This window comes from Mobula hypostoma, chromosome 10, assembly GCF_963921235.1.
Source record: "Mobula hypostoma chromosome 10, sMobHyp1.1, whole genome shotgun sequence".
NCBI classification, from domain to species: Eukaryota; Metazoa; Chordata; class Chondrichthyes; order Myliobatiformes; family Myliobatidae; genus Mobula; species Mobula hypostoma.
In genome coordinates, this window is record NC_086106.1 from 59,525,712 (window position 1) to 59,540,877 (window position 15,166).

At 41.9% G+C, this 15,166-nt stretch overlaps 1 protein-coding gene across 4 annotated transcripts in view; it reads right to left on the reverse strand.

Moving 5' to 3' along the window:
• slc25a14 (solute carrier family 25 member 14) overlaps positions 1 to 14,696 on the reverse strand; it is a 58,252-nt gene extending 43,556 nt beyond the window's left edge. For all 4 annotated transcript variants that reach the window (XR_010019511.1, XR_010019512.1, XM_063060580.1 and 1 more), the window contains exons 1-2: positions 14,512 to 14,696; positions 11,031 to 11,178 (exon numbers count right to left, since the gene is read on the reverse strand). Coding sequence is in view for 2 of the 4 variants with exons in the window: in XM_063060580.1 (XP_062916650.1) it covers positions 11,031 to 11,178; positions 14,512 to 14,575 (212 nt within the window). In the remaining 2 variants the exon portion in view is untranslated. The remainder of the gene's footprint in view (positions 1 to 11,030; positions 11,179 to 14,511) is intronic.
• Positions 14,697 to 15,166: the final 470 nt, after the last annotated feature.

Genomic DNA, 15,166 nt, shown 5'->3' on the forward strand with positions numbered 1-15,166 from the left:
CCTAGTAGAGAAAGAGGACACATCTTTCCCAGAGGTCTCGCCGAACAGCACCAGCAGACTGTGAAGATGTTCGCCAACATCTGCTGAAGCTGAAGGAAAATGGAATTATCATCAAGTCAAGAAGTCCCTATGCATCACCTATAATTGTTGTGAGGAAAAAGAATAGGAAGGTACAAATTTGCGTTGATTATCGAACATTGAACAGACGTATAGTCCTGTACCAATATAAAGTACTGTTCCACAAATCGAGGATGCTCTGGCCTGCTTAAGTGGAAGAAAATTTTATCTGTTGCTATTTGAGGAGAGGGGCATTATGACTGTGAGGGCAGTTTGCTGTTCTCGGTGTCGGATGTGGGAGGCCCTGGAGTCTCCAAGCCTCCCGGACGTCTACATCTGCGCCAAGTGCATCGAGATGCAGCTCCTAAGGGACCGCGTTACGGAACTGGAGCTGCAGCTCGATGACCTTCGTCTGGTCAGGGAGAGCGAGGAGGTGATAGAGAGGAGTGGAAGGCAGGTGGTCACGCCGGGGCCACGGGAGGCAGACAAGTGGGTCACGGTTAGGAGAGGGAAGGGGAAAAGGCAGGTGATGAGGAGTACCCCGGCGGCTGTGCCCCTTAACAACAGGTACTCCTGTTTGAGTACTGTTGGGGGGGACAGCTTACCCGGGGGAAGCGACAGTGGCCCTGCCTCCGGCACAGAGTCTGGCCCTGTAGCTCAGAAGGGTAGGGCAAGGAAGAGGAGGGCAGTTGTGATAGGGGACTCGATAGTAAGGGGGTCAGATAGGCGATTCTGTGGACGCAGTCCAGAGACTCGGATGGTAGTTTGCCTCCCTGGTGCCAGGGTCCGGGATATTTCTGATCGTGTCCAAGATATCCTGAAGTGGGAGGGTGAAGAGCCAGAGGTCCTGGTACATATAGGTACCAATGACATAGGTAGGAAAAGGGATGAGGTCCTGAAAGAAGAATATAGGGAGCTAGGAAGGGAGTTGAGAAAAAGGACCGCAAAGGTAGTAATCTCGGGATTACTGCCTGTGCCACGCGACAGTGAGAGTAGGAATGCGATGAGGTGGAGGATAAATGCGTGGCTGAGGGATTGGAGCAGGGGGCAGGGATTCAAGTTTTTGGATCATTGGGACCTCTTTTGGCGTAGGTGTGACCTGTACAAAAAGGACGGGTTACACTTAAATCCTAGGGGGACCAATATCCTGGCAGGGAGATTAGCGGGGGCTACTGAGGTGACTTTAAACTAGAATGGTTGGGGGGTGGGAATCAAATTAAAGCGGCTAGGTGTGAGGAGGTTAGTTCACAACAGAGGGATGGGAACCAGTGCAGAGAGACAGAGGAGTGTAAAGTGAGCGTAGAAGCAAAAAGTACAAAGGGGAAAAGTAAAAGTGGCAGGCCGACAAATCCAGGGCAAGCATTAAAAAGGGCTAAGAGAGTTGTAAAAGAGCGCCTGAAGGCTTTATGTGTCAATGCAAGGAGCATTCGTAATAAGGTGGATGAATTGAAAGTGCAGATTGTTATTAATGATTATGATATAGTTGGGATCACAGAGACATGGCTCCAGGGTGACCAGGGATGGGAGCTCAACGTTCAGGGATATTCAATATTCAGGAGGGATAGACACGAAGGAAGGGGAGGTGGGGTGGCGTTGCTGGTTAAAAAAGAGATTAACGCAATAGAAAGGAAGGACATAAGCCGGGAAGATGTGGAATCGATATGGGTAGAGCTGCGTAACACTAAGGGGCAGAAGACGCTGCTGGGAGTTGTGTACAGGCCACCTAACAGTAGTAGTGAGGTCGGAGATGGTATTAAACAGGAAATTAGAAATGTGTGCAATAAAGGAACAGCAGTTATAATGGGTGACTTCAATCTACATGTAGACTGGGTGAACCAAATTGGTAAAGGTGCTGAGGAAGAGGATTTCTTGGAATGTATGCGGGATGGTTTTTTGAACCAACATGTCGAGGAACCGACTAGAGAGCAGGCTATTCTGGACTGGGTTTTGAGCAATGAGGAAGGGTTAATTAGCGATCTTGTCGTGAGAGGCCCCTTGGGTAAGAGTGACCATAATATGGTGGAATTCTTCATTAACATGGAGAGTGACGTAGTTAATTCAGAAACAAAGGTTCTGAACTTAAAGAGGGGTAACTTTGAAGGTATGAGACATGAATTAGCTAAGATAGACTGGCAAATGACACTTCAAGGATTGACGGTGGATATGCAATGGCAGGCATTTAAAGGTTGCATGGATGAACTACAACAATTGTTCATCCCAGTTTGGCAAAAGAATAAATCAAGGAAGGTAGTGCACCAGTGGCTGACAAGAGAAATTAGGGATAGTATCAATTCCAAAGAAGTAGCATACAAATTAGCCAGAGAAAGTGGCTCACCTGAGGACTGGGAGAAATTCAGAGTTCAGCAGAGGAGGACAAAGGGCTTAATTAGGAAGGGGAAAAAAGATTATGAGAGAAAACTGGCAGAGAACATAAAAACGGACTGTAAAAGCTTTTATAGATATGTAAAAAGGAAAAGACTGATAAAGACAAATGTAGGTCCCCTGCAAACAGAAACAGGTGAATTGATTATGGGGAGCAAGGACATGGCAGACCAATTGAATAATTACTTTGGTTCTGTCTTCACTAAGGAGGACATAAATAATCTTCCAGAAATAGTAAGGGACAGAGGGTCCAGTGAGATGGAGGAACTGAGCGAAATACATGTTAGTAGGGAAGTGGTGTTAGGTAAATTGAAGGGATTGAAGGCAGATAAATCCCCAGGGCCAGATGGTCTGCATCCCAGAGTGCTTAAGGAAGTGGCCCAAGAAATAGTGGATGCATTAGTGATAATTTTTCAAAACTCGTTAGATTCTGGACTAGTTCCTGAGGATTGGAGGGTGGCTAATGTAACCCCACTTTTTAAAAAAGGAGGGAGAGAGAAACCGGGGAATTATAGGCCGGTTAGCCTAACGTCGGTGGTGGGGAAACTGCTGGAGTCAGTTATCAAGGATGTGATAACAGCACATTTGGAAAGCGGTGAAATGATCGGACAAAGTCAGCATGGATTTGTGAAAGGAAAATCATGTCTGACGAATCTCATAGAATTTTTTGAGGATGTAACTAGTAGAGTGGATAGGGGAGAACCAGTGGATGTGGTATATTTGGATTTTCAAAAGGCTTTTGACAAGGTCCCACACAGGAGATTAGTGTGCAAACTTAAAGCACATGGTATTGGGGGTAAGGTATTGGTGTGGGTGGAGAATTGGTTAGCAGACAGGAAGCAAAGAGTGGGAATAAACGGGACCTTTTCAGAATGGCAGGCGGTGACTAGTGGGGTACCGCAAGGCTCAGTGCTGGGACCCCAGTTGTTTACAATATATATTAATGACTTGGATGAGGGAATTAAATGCAGCATCTCCAAGTTTGCGGATGACACGAAGCTGGGTGGCAGTGTTAGCAGTGAGGAGGATGCTAAGAGGATGCAGGGTGACTTGGATAGGTTGGGTGAGTGGGCAAACTCATGGCAGATGCAATTTAATGTGGATAAATGTGAAGTTATCCACTTTGGTGGCAAAAATAGGAAAACAGATTATTATCTGAATGGTGGCCGATTAGGAAAAGGGGAGGTGCAACGAGACCTGGGTGTCATTATACACCAGTCATTGAAAGTGGGCATGCAGGTACAGCAGGCGGTGAAAAAGGCGAACGGTATGCTGGCATTTATAGCGAGAGGATTCGAGTACAGGAGCAGGGAGGTACTACTGCAGTTGTACAAGGCCTTGGTGAGACCACACCTGGAGTATTGTGTGCAGTTTTGGTCCCCTAATCTGAGGAAAGACATCTTTGCCATAGAGGGAGTACAAAGAAGGTTCACCAGATTGATTCCTGGGATGGCAGGTCTTTCATATGAAGAAAGACTGGATGAACTGGGCTTGTACTCGTTGGAATTTAGAAGATTGAGGGGGGATCTGATTGAAACGTATAAGATCCTAAAGGGATTGGACAGGCTAGATGCGGGAAGATTGTTCCCGATGTTGGGGAGGTCTAGAACGAGGGGTCACAGTTTGAGGATAGAGGGGAAGCCTTTTAGGACCGAGGTTAGGAAAAACTTCTTCACACAGAGAGTGGTGAATCTGTGGAATTCTCTGCCACAGCAAACTGTTGAGGCCAGTTCATTAGCTATGTTTAAAAGGAAGTTAGATATGGCCCTTGTGGCTACAGGGGTCACGGGGTATGGAGGGAAGGCTGGGTTCTGAGTTGGATGATCAGCCATGATCATAATAAATGGCGGTGCAGGCTCGAAGGGCCGAATGGCCTACTCCTGCACCTATTTTCTATGTTTCTATGTTTCTAAAATGGTCCAGTGTGTTGGATCTAAGAAGTTGGTATTATCAAGTACCCATGAGTGAAGCCGATAAAGAAAAGATGGCATTCATATGTCCGCTTGGATTCTTTCAGTTGGAAGGGATGCTTCAGGGCCTATCAGGAGCACCTGCTATTTTCCAATGTGTCAAGGAGCAGAATGTTCGAGATATGAACCTACTTGAGGTACTGGTGTACTTGGATGATCTCAGTGTTTGGGTCAACACTGGAAGAGCATGAGACAAGACTACCGAAGGTGTTAAGACCGCCTGAAGGTTTAAAACTGTCACTGGGCAGGTACCAGCTCTGTAGCATGTCAGTCAACTATGCAGGACACAGTCTCTCGGGATGGAGTGGCTACAGATCCATCTAAGATAGAGGCAGTGACCACATGGCCAGGGCCCAAGGAATGCGTTCGTTCCTCAAATTCTGTGGATACTACTGGAGAGTTGCAAAGGGCTACTCCAGAGTAAACCACCTTTTGAATCAATTCCTGTGTGGTTACCTTCCCTCAGCAAAGAAAGGAAGAAGAGGTTTATCTTAGCCCTTCGGAGCCTTTTGGGAAAAGATGGGATACAAAGTGTGAAGAGACATTTCAGTAGCTGAATAACTAACGCACCTGTGCCAGCCTTTGTAGACCCCCAGTTGCCGCATGTACTACGTAGAGACGCTAGCCATGAAGGATGAAACGGCATTTTATACCAAGACCAAAGTAAAGGGCTGAAACCTGTTGCTTCCATCAGCCAGGTCTTGTTGCCATCCAAACAAAACTACCCTGCACAGAAATTGTAGTTTCTGGCATTGAAATGGGCAATGGTAGACAAATTAAGTGACCATTAAGATGCACCTATTAAACAAGAGGAAATAGCAAGGGCTATATCCTCTCTTCAATCAGCTAAAGCTCTGGGACCAGATGGATATACAGACTTCTACTGATATACTTATACCTTATTTATGTCAAATTTTCACTGACTCTATATCCTCTGGGGCTCTCCTGAAGACGTTCTATGAAGCTTCAATATCTTTAATTCCAAATAAGAAAAAGATTTATCTGAATGCGCCTCTTATAGACCAATTTCTTTATGGAATGTGGATTTTAAAATTCTCTCTAAGATCCTGGCTAATAGACTTGAGAATATTTTACCTACTGTTATTTCCAATGACCAAACTGGATTTATTAAAAATAGATATTCACATTTTAATATATGAAGATTATTAAATATTATTCACTCTTCACCATCTAAAGAATCTGAATCTGTTGTTTCTCTTGATGCAGAGAAAGCTTTTGATAGGGTGGAGTGGTCTTACTTATTTGAGGTTTTGGAAAGACTTAATCTTGGCCCGGAATTTATTTCCTGGATCAAACTGATCTATCATGCTCCCATGGCTGCTGTTATAACTAATAATCAAAAATCTCCCTATTTTAGATTACATAAGGGTACTCAACAAGTACTCTTAGCCCTTTATTTTATTTAATTTGGCCTTAGAACCCTTGGGGACAAAATACATAAGGTTTCGTTATTTGCAGATGACCTGTTAGTTTATATTTCGAATCCTAGATATCTATTCCTTCTATGTTATCGATACTTTCTGGATTTAGTAGTTTTTCTAGCTATAAATTAAATTTACATAAAAGTGAGTTATTTCCTATTAATAATTACTCGGATCCAAATCATCAAGTACCTTTTACTATTGCTAAAAATTACTTTACCTATCTTGGTATTAAAATTACTAAAAATTTTAAGGATCTATATACATATAAATTTTTCCATTAATTGGCTACACCAAACAAATGCTTTCTAAATGGTCTCCTATGACATTATCATTAATAGGTCGAATTAATTCTATTAAAATGATAGTTTTACCGAAATTTTTATATATATTTCAGGCAGTTCCCTCTTTTGTTCCTAAAAAGTTATTTGACAGAATAGATTCTATAATTTCATCTTATATTTGGAACAATAAAAATCCTAGATTGAATAAACCCTTATTGCAGAAATTAAAAAAGGATGGTGGTATGGCTTTGCCTAATTTTAGAATGTACTATTGGGCAATCAATATTCAATACATTACTTTTTGAATTCACTATTCAGATATACATGAATGTCCTTCATGGTTGGATCTAGAGGTAAACTTGGTGAAAGGATTCTCTTTGGCCTCTTTACTGGGAGTTCCTCTTCTCTTTTTGCTTTCTAAGATTAGCAGACAAGAATTTAATCCTGTTATTAAACAAACGCTAAGAGTTTGGTTCCAGTTTCGTAGATTTTTTTGAGTTTAATAATTTTATTCTTTCTAGTAATATCCATCTCAATTTTTTTTAAACTATCAACTTTGGATAAGACCTTTTTAATTTGGAAAACCAAGGGAATAATAACTTTTTCAGATTTGTTTTTAGGGGACTGTTTAATGTCTTTTTCTCAGTTAGCAGATAAATATGATTTATCTAATGTACACTTTTTTAGATATTTACAAATTGGGAATTTTTTACGTGATTTGTTATCAAAATACCCTTCTGCTTATCCACCTAATATGATAGATGTTCTCTTTCAGTTTAAACCATTTCAAAAAGGGTTGATAGCTATAATCTATAAACAGTTATTGAGTTTACAAATGATATCTAACGATAAAATTAAACGCGTTTGGGAATTGGAATTTCAAGAGTCATTTTCAGATAATCAATGGAGTAAAAATTTTATTTGGTTAATAACTCATCTACTTGTGCCTGTCATTCCTTGATACAGTTCAAGGTAGTGTGCTGGGCTCATATGTCAAAGGGTAAACTAGTGCGAATTTTCCCCAATAACAATCCTATTTGTGACAGATGTAATACTGAGCTGGCCACTTTAACACATATGTATTGGTCTTGTATAAAGCTAGATAACTTTTGGAGAGATGTTTTTAAAACACTATCAAGAGTTTTGAATCTGGATATACAACCTCACTTGCTTACAGCAATTTTTGGGATTATCTCATTGGAAGCAGGAAATATTCCTTCTTCCGCTCAACGTATGATAGTCTTTTCAACCTTACTGGCTAGGAGAGCCATTATATTGAAGTGAAAGGATTCTAGTCTACCTATGGTCTTTTACTGGCTCTCCTCTATTATGTCCTGTTTAAGTTTAGAGAAATAGACATTTGATACATCCTTTAAATTTGAGCAAATATGGTGACCTTTTATCCAATATTTTCATTTAATTTGATTTATTACTCTTTCAATTTTTTTTTCTCGAAGTTTTAGATTTGATCAGAAAGTCCTCCTTTCTTTCTTTTTTTGGTCATATCCTCAAAATGGATGCCCAGTCCCTTTTTTTCGTTTTATTGCAGTATAGTGGGTTTTTTCCTCCCTTTCTTTTCATTCAAAACCCAATGTTCTCTTCATAAACTGGTAAGAGGAGAGTCGTTATTTTCATTTTTTTTATTATTATATATTTTATACTGGTTTAATAATATGATTTTGACATTTGTCTCAATCTTGGTTTATATTGTTACTGATATATATATTTGAACTAATTCTCCTCTTGACTGTATTTATGCTTCTTTAAAAAAATCAATAAAAAGATTAATAAAGAAAGAAAGGAAGGAGTTTCTGGCATTGAAATGGGCAATGGTAGACAAATTAAGTGACTATATGGCGCCAAGTTCGAGGTGAAAACTAACAACAATCCACCGACTTGTATTTTGACCTTGGCAAAATTGGATGCCTCAGGTCATTGCTGGTTGGTGGTGTTGTCTGTTTATAATTTCAGCCTGAAATACTGGCCAGGAAATCAGAACATTGACGTGGATGCGTTGTCACAAAGTTCTCATGAGATGCCAGGAATGGGCAGGGAGTGGGAGAACATTCCTGCCTCTGACATTAAAACAGCATGCTAGGTTTCCGCAGTTAGAAAATCAGAGCAAAGGCTATGGCCTGACAGAGCTGTTGATCAACTGGGAGCTTCTAGCCATGCCAGTCCACAAGCATATTGCAACCCGACCGTGCTGAATACAAGGCAGTTGCTCACCTTGAGCCCTGCTAAGTTGGCAGCAGCACACCAAGATGACCATGCCCTTACTGATGGGACAAACTGGAGTTGAGGAGCTAAGTTCTATACAGGGTTACGTCTCCTCCAAACAGAACTCAACGTGTCAAGTTGGTTTTGCAAGTACCGGAAGATTGTACCAAGGACACTCCATGATGATGCAGGTCATTTGGGATGTGACAAGACCTACGAATTGGTCCGAGATCAGTTCTATTGGCCACAAATGAAGACTGGAGTTGAAGTTTACTGTAAATCATGCATCCATTGTATTCAGAGAAAGACACTACCTAAAAGAGTTGCTCCTTTTTCTCAAAAGCCCAGGACCACTTGATCTAGTGTGCATGGATTTCCTTTCCATAGAGGGTGAAGAAATTGGAATGTGGTATGCCTTAACTTATGCAAACTTTCCAATGGTTGATGAAGAGACATCGGAATCTTCCAGTCCAGAATAAAGTGGGGAGGACAACCATTGGACAACCAAACGTGACGTTAGAGAGTAAAGGGGAACTGGACTCAAATATAATTGAAAATGAAGCTGAGTTCAGTCTGGGGCGGGAGAAATTGAATTGCCAGAAGGTGCAAGTGAAAGACAGGGTGAGGTATCCCCAAGTAAACATGAACAGTCAGAAGGAGAGGCTGAGACTGAAGAAACTGAAACAGAGTTAAAAAGGTCTCAAAGAGTCAGGAAAACTCCAGGTAAGCTGGCACATGATGGGAAACAAAAGTGTTGTATCAACTCCAATGGTGAGACATGCTGTTTCCATTTACAAGTGGATTGGAGGTCCTATAATCGAGTAATTCATTTGAATGATGCAGTCACACCATGAATACTGTCAAAACAAGTAACCTCTTATTGTCATTTCGACCATAACTGCTGCTACAGTACACAGTAAAAACGAGACGTTTTTCAGGACCATGGTGCTGAAACACCATGAAACAAAGGAGGGAACATTACTAGTATTACTGAGTATAAGTGCTGCGTTATTAGTAATGGATTTGATAAGTTCCAAAGGCTTACAAAGTTATGAGGACATGACCATTTTTGGCACGGAGGGGAGAATGTAATACCCTGGTTAGGAACACGTTCTATTGTATTACTACAGTTAAGCTGTTGGGTATTTCATTTTCTGCAGATTTTTTATAAAACACAGTGTGTTCTTTAATCAAATCTTACAGTCCAGCTTTTCGTTTTCTGTTAAAATAATGAGTCATTCGATTAGGTTAGGAATGTTGTATCAGCCTATCAGGTTTGTCTTGACAACATTCTGTCCAATGGGATGCCATGGAACATTTGAGAGAACAGCAGCATCCAATTTCTGAAACGTGGGTTTTAGGGAAGCTCCTTTGCTGGAGATGGGGGAGAAGTGAGATGTGGAAAGGAGCTCAATGGAAGACACTCGCAGAACCCTGACCAAAGGACATACACCATTGTCTGCACAATGAATTTCGTACAAATGGTTCCATGGAGGAAGTACCAATACTTCTGAATTAGCGAGTTAGCTCATAATGGACTTTATGAAAGGTTTGAATTACTGTTGGTGCTTTTCACGCAGAATGTGGAATCAATGCCATGAGTAAGTAAAGTGAAGCACATGACTACGCAGCAATGAACTCCAACATTTTTTGTGCACGTTATAGACCAGTTTAACTGTAATGGGCTCTTTTTAACTGTCTGTTAAAGCTTAAGTATTTGTAAATACACTTTCACTTTAGGTTCATTCCAACGTAAGTCCTGTTATTTCCTGGAAAACGATAACTTTTGCAAGGGGCAGTATTCATACAGCATTCACCTTAATTTGTGTTCCTTTAACAGAATATTCTAACGGTCCTGTTTGTGTTGAACCTGAATCATACCAACCTTAGGCATGTGGTGTTTATTGGAAATGGCCATCTCACCGTTACCCATTCATTGCTGAGTCACATGGCTGTTAGTCAGTGATAACTAACAAGCCATGGTGAGAGGTTACACACCTCACTAGAAGACTTCTCCATTCTATCCTGACTGAGCATCGCTGTAATATTTTCCAACTAGTATTGTCACTCCTCCTCCTTTAATCCCTCCCGCTGTCGTGTCTAAAACAATGGAACCCCAGAATACTGAGCTGCCACACTCATGTGAGTGTCGCTTTGACCACAGCATCTGCAGATTATTTTGTGTATACTGAGCTGCCAGTCTTGCAACCAAGCTCACTAGTGACTACAATATCATAATTCCAGGTTAATATTAAACATTTTATAAAAAAGAAAATTCTCTGTGCAGCAACAAAGACTAGGTGCACAGCAGCATTTCAGTTGACGTGTGGCTGCACACCCATGCAGCTTAGAGGGAACAGTGCTCAGGAGTCAAAGATCAAGATTCTGCCAGCCACTCTGAAGGATACAAGAGCATCAAAATTGGGCAATGGGTTGTCAGTGGCTATGAATATGTTATGGAAGACAGTTAGGAATCTGAAAGTTTAGCTGTGACACAAGAAACTTTCCTTCAATTGATAATTCGCATTGGGAAAGTGAGGAAAGATATCAAGGATGTTTGTGTTTGCAACCACAAGATTAAAGAACAAAGGTGAGATTTTCAAATGCACAACTGACAGAATAGTCGAGGCAGATTCAAATGAAGCCTTGAAATAAGAAGTTTAATCTACACTTACCCAGAATAGAGAGCTCTCAATCCTTCTTCCTTAAATATTCGCAACAGGGCATGTAGCATTCCTCTGTACTTTATCTCCTTATAACGCAAATCAAGTACTTGGCCCTGGACTTGCAGTCGGGTTTTAGTGAGGTCTATTGGAAAAGTGCCTAGCAGAGTGGAAAAACAACTTTTATAACACCTGATATTTTAATAAAGATGCCTAAATTGTTGCTAATAAGTTATAACAATCCATGATCACACTACTGGCTGCAGGGTACTAGACTAGCAATTTTGCAGCATCTCCTAGAAGAGTTAAATGAAGTTTCCGATAGGAATTAACAATCAATCCCAAAGCAAAGACATTTTCAAACCACAAGATATTATCAAGGAGATTGGTTAACTGACACCCAAGTAATTACTGCAGGTAACATTGTTAAACATGGTCAGGAAGGATTCACTGGGGAACTCAGTGAAAGGCAGCTCCAAACTCCAAAATTCCATTTAAAAAATAATACACAGTAATGCATTGTAAAACATGGCTCACCATATCCACACCGACCATGTTGCTAATCTAAACTCATTCCACCTACCTGAACATGATCTGCATTTCTCAGTTACCTGTCTGTTCGTGTTTCTCTAAATAACTTTAAAACATTACTATCCTATATGCTTCTATCATCTCCACAGGCAGTGCGTTACAGGGGAGATGGCAGAAGATGACATGGTAGCAACAGATGCCCAAAGATGAACGAACTACAACTCTATATAGAAAGTAAGTGAAAATTCTTGGATCATTCATCTTGACCAGTTTATGCTGCTGTCCCAGTGAGAAATTCAGAATTTATCAAAGCTAATCAAGGAAGGACAGACAATGTTGCACAGAGGATGTTTCCTATAGCAGGGATTCTAGGACAGATGTCCATTTAAAGCGGAGATGAAGAAGAATGAGGAGGTTGATAGGATCTCAAATAGTCAGGGTGTGAAAGGTTACAGGGAGAAGGCAGGAGAATGGGATTGAGAGGGAAAGTGGATCAGCCATGATGAAATGGCAGAATGGCCTAATACTTCTATACTTTATTGTCATTATGATCTTATGGACAACTGCGCAAAGAGAAATGCAAAAAAAAAACATGTTGATCTATGAGCCGAGGAAGGTAGGAAGAAATGTCAGCTATTGTGGTCAATGAGCTATGAATACTAGTCAATAACATCATGGTTGATAAGTGACCTAATTTCTTGAATTCACCTTTTCTACTGTACATACAATACCTTTGAGTCACAGAATCAGAATCCTACAGCATAAAAACAGGTCTTCGGCCCATCACATCCATGCCAACCATTTAACCCAACCACACTGATCCTATTTTCCTGTATTAGGACCCTATACCTCTGTGCCTTGTCTATTCTGGTGTCTGTCTAAGTGTCTCTCAAACAATAAACCTATCGACTCCACCATCTTCTCTAAGAAAAATGTTCCAGATAACAACCACTGTCCATGTAAAAACCCTCCTCTCCATCCTCATTTAAAACTTTTTCCTCCAGCTTTAAATCTTTGGCTGAGAAAAAGTTTAAAAAAAATAAAGCATTAGCAATTTATCAACCATCAATTGCTATTGTAATAGTTCAAAACTCCTTCCACTCTGCATACCTAGTTTCAGTCCAAAAGAAATAACAAGAAAAATCAGGTCTTTCAGGAGTATGATCAATAATCTCAAATTTTCTAATCAGTTGAAATGACCTAGAAACTACTTGTTCATAATACCTTGAAAAGTTCAAACAAAACTTCTCTCTTCTAGGGCTTGTAACCCTAACTTCCAGTAACTGCTCTCTGTAGTTTTAACCCTCACAAATCTAAACACTGTTACAATAAATCAGCAATGCATTCCAATCTAATATCCATCTAATGGCCAACATCCGTTTTAGGTGCTCTATAAAGAAAACTTCACAGGTGGGGTCCAATTTGCATTTTCCATGGCTGTGTCATAACATCAAGGTATAAAGACCACTGCTTAATTAGCTTTCCTTTTAATGCTATTTTTGCAACTACCAACATGCCAATGATATACATAGAATTCCAAGTCCTGTTCTACTATGAGAACGTGAAATCTGTACTCACTTGATCTAAAAATGAGTTTGATGAGTGTGCTGTTATATTAAAAAGAAAGACACACATTGGGTCAATTTATGGCCACATGTTGCACAGGAAAATGGTGGATTATCTAAAATTAGAAAACTCATTGTTTATGTCTTTAGGTTGTAGACTACCAGGCGGAATACAGAAGTCATTCCACTAATTTGCTTTGGGGTTCATCCTGGCAGTACAGAAGGCTGAGGATAGACAGATCAGTTTGGGAATGGAGGTTGGGAGCTGGAATTGAAATGGCATGCTACTGGGAGCTCCAAATACAGATAGGTGCTCTGCAAAACTGTTGTGCAGTCTACAACTAATCTTGCCAAGGTACAGAAGGCCACATAGGGCACACCAAATACAGTAGGTAAGTTTGGATGAGATGCATGTGAATTTGTGCCTCACTTGGAGGGGCGGTTTAGGTCCCTGGATGGTAAGATACAAAGACAAGTGTTACACCTGGAAATCTGGGAGCTGAGGGGGAAGTCAATCAGCAGCAGTTAAATTCAGAAAAGTTCAAGAGGTGATAAGTAGAAGAATGAGAATCTTGCAGGATTGTGGCATCGAAGGAAAATACAAAGCTAGGAGGGGTAAAACAATTGAAATATATAGAAACTGGGACTGTGGATCTCAAAACTCATGAGGAGAAACAATCCAGGCATACATAGAGGGCTGCTAGTAAATGTGATCTTAGGACAGACAAAGCAAAGCATTTTAAGATCACTATTGAGGATAGAATGATGGTGTTCTGCTAGGGTTAAGAAAAGCATGGTTGAGACAGGTACAATGCCTGAGGTAGAAATGAGGTTATTGAGTGCTGGCACAGATTTGTGCAACAAAACTCTGTCTACGGCCTGAGCAGTAAGTAGAACTGTTAGTTCAGTGCCAAAACCTGGGTTCAGCCTCGACCTTAGGGGCTATCTGTACCCAGTTTGCACATTTCCCCTGTGATTGTGTAGATTCCCTTCAATTCCTCCTATGTCCTCACATTTCAAACTATGGGCTGGTAGGTTAATTGAGCGCTGTAAATTGAGGAATAGAATCTGAGGAGAGTCAGTGGGAATGTGGGCACAATAAATAGAAGGTTAGCTGGGTCAACCCAGGAGATAAGCTGTAGGAAAATTGTATTGACCCCTGCATTACGCGGGGGTGGAAGTGGTGGTGATGGAGAAGAAGAGAGGAGAGTTACAGAGAGATTCAACAAGGAATAAAGTCCTCCGGCCTGGAAGAGTCCATGCCCACCAACAGCCAGACATTTACGGGAGGGGAAGGCAACGGGCCTGAGCTGGCCTGGACAAAGGAGGAGAGGGTGTGAGGCCGAGGCCGAGGCCGAGGCCGAGGTCGCGCTGCGAGGGACCGGTGAAGTACTTGCCGAACTCGGCGGTGATGGACGCCAAGCCCCCGTACACAAAGGGCTTCCAGCTGAAGGGGGACATTTCCCGGCCGCCACCGACGATGCCCTTGCGGAGAGAGAAGCGCGCACACGCGCGCGCCCCACGTGCCCGCGCGTGTCCGGCTCCGGCAGGCGCGCCGCCGCCGCCAGGAGAGCGGTACGCGCGCTGGCTGATGACGCAGCGTCCCGGTCGTCACTTCCGCGCAGGATTCCGCCCGGAATGCGAGCAGCGGCGGCCGGGAACCATTTGTCATCGTGCGTCACGCAGCCCGGAATCTGTTGGGGAGTAACACCGAGGTGACGCGGTCGATTTTGCTCCTCCTGCAAGTAGTGGCCGAGACAACTCAGACTTTCGGGCCCTGCGGCGCTCTTCAGTGGGATCCTTGTTGATGAATCAGAATTACGTTTAATATCGCCGGCGTATGTCGTAGTGCAATGCATAATTTTAGAAGGCACACCCCCCACCCCCAGTCTTCTTTGCTTTGTGGGAAACAGTCCAAACCTTGTTAGACTAGTTGTAAACAAGCTTTGCTATCCAAGTTCCTGTCTTCAAAAGCTCAAGCTATTCAGTCCCGGTAACTTCCTCGTGAATCTTTTCTGCATCCTTTCCTCTTGATGACATCGGTGCTATCGA